At 31.9% G+C, this 6676-nt stretch overlaps 1 protein-coding gene across 1 annotated transcript; it reads right to left on the bottom strand.

Moving 5' to 3' along the window:
* Nucleotides 1–750: 750 nt before the first annotated feature.
* LOC139858585 (transcription factor MYB3R-3-like) lies at nt 751–4033 on the bottom strand. Its single transcript, XM_071847421.1, has 8 exons — nt 3909–4033; nt 3454–3505; nt 3248–3305; nt 3036–3130; nt 2824–2927; nt 2440–2568; nt 1535–2338; nt 751–1023 (listed from the first exon to the last, which is right to left on the bottom strand). The coding sequence occupies exons 1-7, from the start codon at nt 4031–4033 to the stop codon at nt 1549–1551; spliced, it is 1353 nt and encodes a 450-aa protein (XP_071703522.1). The 3' UTR covers nt 751–1023; nt 1535–1548.
* Between the last annotated feature and the right edge of the window lie 2643 nt (nt 4034–6676).

The raw sequence follows: 6676 nt of genomic DNA, 5'->3' as shown, positions 1-6676 counted from the left end.
ATTTGTGTTTTTGCAAGCAATTTCAAGTGTCCACAAATCCTAACCAAAGTACAAGGTGTTGGTGATAAGTTTGGGGTATTACAACTTGAGGTTTCATCCATTTGAAGCTCTATTGTTTCATCATCTTCTTCCTCTTCAAACTCACCCTCAATTAAGTTGAGGAGGTATTATTTTCTTCCTTCTTCACTTATTTTATATGTAAGCATGATTCATGACTTGATATGTATATGGAATTTGACGAATTGGCCTTACAAATATACTTGTTCTAATTATGCTTCCGCTTGGATTAACTATCTTAAAATTGGTTTTATGATTATGTAAACTACATGAACATGTTGTTAAGAAAATTGTTAAATTCCATCAATGCCGTTGAGAGTTTAAGCCCGAATTTTTGTAAATATTCGTGTAAAAAAATGTGAGTTTTTTCTTTAAAAAAAAAAAAAAAAAAAACAGTTCACACCTAAAGCTTCTATTTTCTGGTTCAATTATATGGTTTTTTAACCATTTAGTAATAACTTAGTTCACATTGTTTTGAAAAAAAAAAGGTGTACGGATCAAGTGTAAAGTGATTTGAGTGCCACTAAGGAATGGATTAGTTGAACGGATTATTAACTCTGATTATTTTTCGTCGTGACTTGTATAATCTTTTATGCATCAGATGAATCTTGCATCTAAAAAACAACCATATCCAAAATCATAATTCTCCATCAGCAAAACCATACTCAATTATTATTGTATCATATAGTCATCTAAAATACCAAAACAAAACTGTCTACCAGCTATTGAAAAGAAAAAAAGGGATTTACATATGAAGTATGGTGCCATTATTATTATTAAGCTATTTAGTTTTGCAATATGAATCTAATAATATCCAGCCAATTATCTCTATCTATCAGGCGAAACAAGCGGTTTTTCCCACCTGAATTTCTTCTATCAAAAGCTAGCAACTTCCATTGCACCACCACTACTAGATATATCTTTTTGCTATATATATGACAGGTTGTCTTGAGAGTTTTATTATGTCTGCATCCACCAAAAAAAATTAAAATAAAATAAAATAAAATAAAATAAAAAGAACTAGATGAGTTCACAAAAAGCCATATACAGAAAAAAGGTCAAAGTTTGAAAAAGTTATGGAACCATAATACATAAAGGCAGCTATTTCGACCCATTGATTTTATCTTCATGTTTTTTGGACGGAAGTGCATTGGTTCAACCCAACCCATAACAATGTTGCAAAAATTACTCGGCGAGTACTCGGTTTTTAAAAACTTGGTCAAACTCGGAAAATCGGTCAAAGTCAAACTTGGTCAAAGTCAGGTCAAAATTCGGGATTACTAGGAAAATCAGTCAAAGTCAAACTTGGTCAACATCCGAGTACGTCCCAGAGTAGCGATTTTTGCAACCTTGGCTCTTACCAAAGGTTGCCCATTTTGATCAAAAGTTGTTAACAAAACCTCCTAACCACCCATATTTACATATATGTAACTATGTAAGCATGTTTATTATATAAGTAAAGAAAAAAGAGACTCACAATTTAAGACTAAATCAAGGCGTCAGCATCAAATTCGCTTTAGAAGCTCGATTAACAGAACCTGGGGTGCAACATCTGATCATATTTGGGTCACATTCTGCATCAAACACGTAATCCAAACGTCGTCCTAAACATGGTTGGGACCTATGAAGCCATGAGTCTGAACCATGGTTTATGTTTTCTTGACCAGGTGTAGATGGGCATGAACCAACTGTTTTTCTTGGAGTCCACTTTCTAATTATAGAAGGCGTGTTCTTATAACTCAACCCCGAGTTTCTCAAAATAGACTCTGGACTACTGTTGCTATTAACAGAGATACTTAACGCAAGATGAGGTGGCGTTGAACACGTAAACTGACCATCTGTTTGTTTACAACTGTTTTCAGTACTTGGAGATTCACCGTTTTCTAACGACAAGGCTAAATTTTTTGGCTTTGGTGGTCCCGATACTATATGATTGTTAGTTATATGAGAACTACTGTCACTAAATCCAAGTGACAGACTTAAAAATGAATCTTTGGGTGGAGTTTCAAGAGATGTTGACTGTTTGACTTTTTGCAGTTTTGCATAACGAGCAAACCCGAGACAATCGTCGTTCGTGACGTCAGATTTAGAATTTCCGAGAGCCAAATTTGTTGAGCAAATATTTGACAAGGGGGTTCGGGTAGAGAAAAAATGTTCATATGTTTTTTTGTCTGGTAATGAAACTTCGTTAGGTCTCTTTTTGTTAGAAAAAACAGGCGGAATGTTTAGATCTAATCTTCGTTTGGAGCTGTTCCAATGGTTTTTTATTGCGTTGTCAGTCCTATCAACCAAAACAAAACACAATAAAGATGTTATATTGAACCATTAATTTTTAACTCAATCCTATTTAAATTTTCAGAAAAAAGGGAATTTCATGTTTACCTTCCGGGTAGAAATCGAGCAATTTCGGCCCATCGGTTCCCGTATATTTGGTGGTTATAAGCAAGAATTGATTCTTCTTCTTCTGTCCATGCATCTTTCTTTATTGCTGGATCCAAATGGTTATGCCACCTGAAAAACCATACATTTTGTTTCATGATTCATTTGAACAAAATTGATAAGATGTTACAAAATTAAAATCACAATCTCATCAATCAAAAGGGACAAAGACAAAAGATTTGATACTTAAACATCAGATGCATAAAGGAAAAGCCTCTGAACACACATGATCTTCCTCATATAAATAAAAATAAAGACAAAAGATACAAACTTTATAATGATAATATGAATATGCAATCAGATTAGTGCAATAACGGTGCTTATTACCTCTCCCGGCATTGTTTGCCGATTCGCCCAGGTAAATATTTTGCAATAAGGGACCATTTCTTACAGCCATGTTTTTCAACCAACTCCTTTATATGGTCATCCTCCTGAAAAGATATATAGATATTTGTAATAAATATGATTATATTAATATTATTAAATACAGACAAAGTCACCAAATCAAAGTATCTAAAAAAAAAAAAAATTAATGATACCTCTTTGGTCCAAGGTCCTTTAACAAGTTCGGGATCAAGAACTTTTTGCCAACGATGCAGGCATTGAACATCAGATCGCCCTGGAACAGATAAAGCTTCACATAAAAGAAAGAATATCAAATAAGATGAAAACTACAAAATTGTGTAGCCTAAAATGCTATACGCTACAAAATTTAAAAATGTAATATAAGAAAGCATGAATTTAAACTAACCTATTTTTTTCCAGTTCCTCCCATTGTACTTTTTCACCACGTCAGCTAAAATAGTGTCCTGCAATGCAATATATATAATAAACATTAGCATACTGCATATAGAGATACTTGTATAAAGTAGCCTGTAGCTCTGAACATTAAGATAGCATGTTTCTAAGTTTAGATTATAACAAGATGTTGACTTTATTAAACAGTCAGCAACTAACCTCTTCCTCTGTCCAGCCTGCTTGTGATGAACGTTTAGTTTGACAAACACTTCTGCTAGCACAAGTAAAAAGTAAATATATCAATAATCTATGTTAGGGGCAAAAAATATATTTCAATAAGTGAGCATAAACGTTTTAAAGCTTTATTAAGCTCTTTGCAATAATTATTGAGAGCTAGTTTGACTTTTGCCATACAGAAAGCTGAAATTTTGACTTAAAATTGCAATAACTTATCTCATTATCATTCTGAAGCATTACATCCCCAAATTGAAATACCTTACTAAGACAATCTTTCCTAACTGAATGATATTAGTAAAAAAATAGCTAAATTGAATTCACCAACTTAATAACAGTATTACTTTAAAGATTCTATCTACAACCCAATTTACTAAATAGTCAAATTCAGGTCAACAAACATGATAAAATCTAACAAAAATTAAATCTTTAAAGCTTACCCACGACTGCATTGAGATCTTGGAGTGTTAGCATCACAGCTACTATCCGAAATCGATGAACACGAAGTGAATCCAATTTCTTTATTCAACTCAAAAGTATGACGTTCATCCTTTAGCCCAGCCATCACATCAATTGAATTCTTTTAACCTAAAATTCCACAATCAATGCAAAAGTTAACAAAAAATCCCCAAATACAAAATTAGCAATATCAATCATATATAGAAATTGATGTCAAATCGAAAATCAATCAAACCTCTATTAAAAAGTAGTTGAAGTAATTGCAATCCAAGAAACGGCTGACTTGTTTCTTAAAGTTACCTAAAAGAAAAAAATCGAAACGTGATCAATTAAAGGTTTAAGAAACTAATATTACATTCGATTGATGAAAAAACACTGAATCCACATTACCCTAACTTGATTTAAAGTTTTATTTTCACCGACAAGATTTAATCAACCAGCAGCATTGCAATCAATCAATCAAAAAATCAATCAATATATCAAAAAGATGTAAGCTTGATTTCAGAGTTAACAATATCCAGTAGTTGTAAATCAATCAATTATATAGATACATTATTATTATTATACGATACATAGACGTTAAACGTATATATATAGATATATAAAGAGAAAATAGCTAACCTAAAATTAAGTAACCGTCAAAATTATTTAATGAGTTCCAAAAATAAGTTTAATTTAACTTAAGAACGGATATTATATTATAACGGCATTGAATTGAAAGAGATTTGAAATTACAACAAACCTGTTTTGATTGCTAGGGCTTTAACGAAGATTTAGGGGGCGAAACGAAAGCTAGTGAGAGAGAGAGTTCGTGTTTTGTTGGTTTGTTGTGATGATGTGTATATATATGGGGGACGGGTGGATTTAGAGAGAGAAAATTAGATAGATTTTGGATCACGATGAAGTAGCGGGAAAACGAGTTTTATTTCAGAGAGTATAACAAAAAGTTCAAATTTTGGGGCTTTTTGTTTTAGCGTACGTTAGAAGATCACGGTGGGACCCTCTTAGAATTTTATTTTTTTATTTTCTTTTTGAGATTCTGTTTCCTTTATGGCATTACTTGCCTTTTTTATAACATAACGTTTAAAAATACTCCGTATAATATTTTGTATTTATTATTATTATTATTATACTCCGTATTACTTTACTATTACTATATTATATTCAAGGTTGAACAACTCGGAACTCAGGAAGTTGTCGGTGGGACAATTTTTAGGAGTTCTCGGAGAATTCGGAGAGAACTCGGTGGTTGACTTTACTTTTGAGATAATTTCCGAGATTTACCCGATTTTTCCGAGAAGTTGACCAGTTTTTCGAAAAATCGGTCGTTGACCGATAAATTACGCATTGACCGATTTTTTTGCCGTATTATATACTCGGTATTTTTTTTATTTTTTTTTACATTGCTCTTTTCTTATTAAACGTTTTTTAAAGTATTAAAGTATAATACTAATAGTAAATGCTATGATATGTAAAAAGAATCAAGAAACATAATTTTTTTTAACCGTTGTGATTAATGACTGCAATAAATGTTCAATAAATAGGTATATATTATATGAAATTTACATTGATTTGGTGTAATTTACCGTTATATATCAGAAAAGGTAATGATTTGGTGTGAATACGTAAAATATGTACAGTATATGTATAACTGAGTATAAATTACGGAGTAGCAGTTTAAAGTTAAATAGGAATAGGATTATATTTTCACTTAATAATAGAAACATGGTTAAATACTTCCTTTTTTTCTTATCTATTCAGTTGAGTTTTAAAATTTTAAATTGAATTTGAATGCGTTAGAATTATTTTTTAAATCAAAAACGTTTTTATCCTACCAAAAGTTTCTAAAAATTCTCATTACACTATGAACGATTGACATGTATTATGTTCCAAGTCTTTCCTAGTTTGTTATATGACGTGTCTTGCCTTTTTGTTGTTCCAACTCGCTTTGTAATTGGGGGGCTGCTATCTTCTTTGTAGATAATCCAATTATCCAAAGTCATGGTTATATCTTTGTGGTCGATCATGATAGACATATCTTCATTGTCTTAATTGGTAAGATGATAACTAAAATAAAAAATTAGATTGATAAATCATTACACTTTTTGTTTAGGTTTTAAGATGATTTATATATATATTATCAAAAATATAATAAAATATACACCACCTATGCATAGTAGTTAAATCTGTCTAATTCAAAAGGAAGACCATGCTTATCGATCAATCTAATACGTGACAAACACTAGTAAATAAAATACCACCTTGTAGTATGTTATTGGCAATTTTATTTATTAACCATTTGGGCATTTGTTAAGAGGCTTGGAAAATGCGTTGGACATCTAAGTTGGCGTTTGACAACGTCTAAAACGCCTGTTGGGGAAGTTATGGGGCGGTTGTAGACAGGCGTTGGGGGTGGGAACAACAGCTAGCTAAACGGGCTTTGTTGCCACGTGTAGACATTTGATTAGGCCGAGAGGGGCGTGTTTGACCGACTTTAAATATTATTATTGTTTTCTAAACTTTATTTGTATAAACTTGTTCCATCTTCCAATTTTTATATTCATATTAATCCTTTTATCTCATTCTACTCACACAAATTTTTAAAAATCATGACAAACAACAATAATCAATTTCCCTACAACCCCAAACAATCAACGCTCCAATTGATTCACCTTTTACACCCGGTTCATCTTTCTTGAATCTTTTGAACATGGGTACGCCAACTATACACGGTGTCGGATCTTTTTCC

Source organism: Rutidosis leptorrhynchoides, chromosome 7 (assembly GCF_046630445.1).
Source record: "Rutidosis leptorrhynchoides isolate AG116_Rl617_1_P2 chromosome 7, CSIRO_AGI_Rlap_v1, whole genome shotgun sequence".
In the NCBI taxonomy this organism is placed as follows: Eukaryota; Viridiplantae; Streptophyta; class Magnoliopsida; order Asterales; family Asteraceae; genus Rutidosis; species Rutidosis leptorrhynchoides.
The sequence above is the reverse complement of the archived record's forward strand: the minus strand, read 5'-3'. Positions and strand labels throughout refer to the sequence as shown.

Excerpts from the sequence above, each read along its gene's own strand:
- LOC139858585 (XM_071847421.1), bottom strand. The coding sequence starts at position 4,033 with ATGGCTGGGCTAAAGGATGAACGTCATACTTTTGAGTTGAATAAAGAA. Across the intron at positions 3,506-3,908 it reads AGATCTCAATGCAGTCGTGG|AAGTGTTTGTCAAACTAAAC; the intron begins GTAAGCTTTAAA and ends TTGTGCTAGCAG. Across the intron at positions 2,928-3,035 it reads AAGGACCTTGGACCAAAGAG|GAGGATGACCATATAAAGGA; the intron begins GTATCATTAATT and ends ATATCTTTTCAG.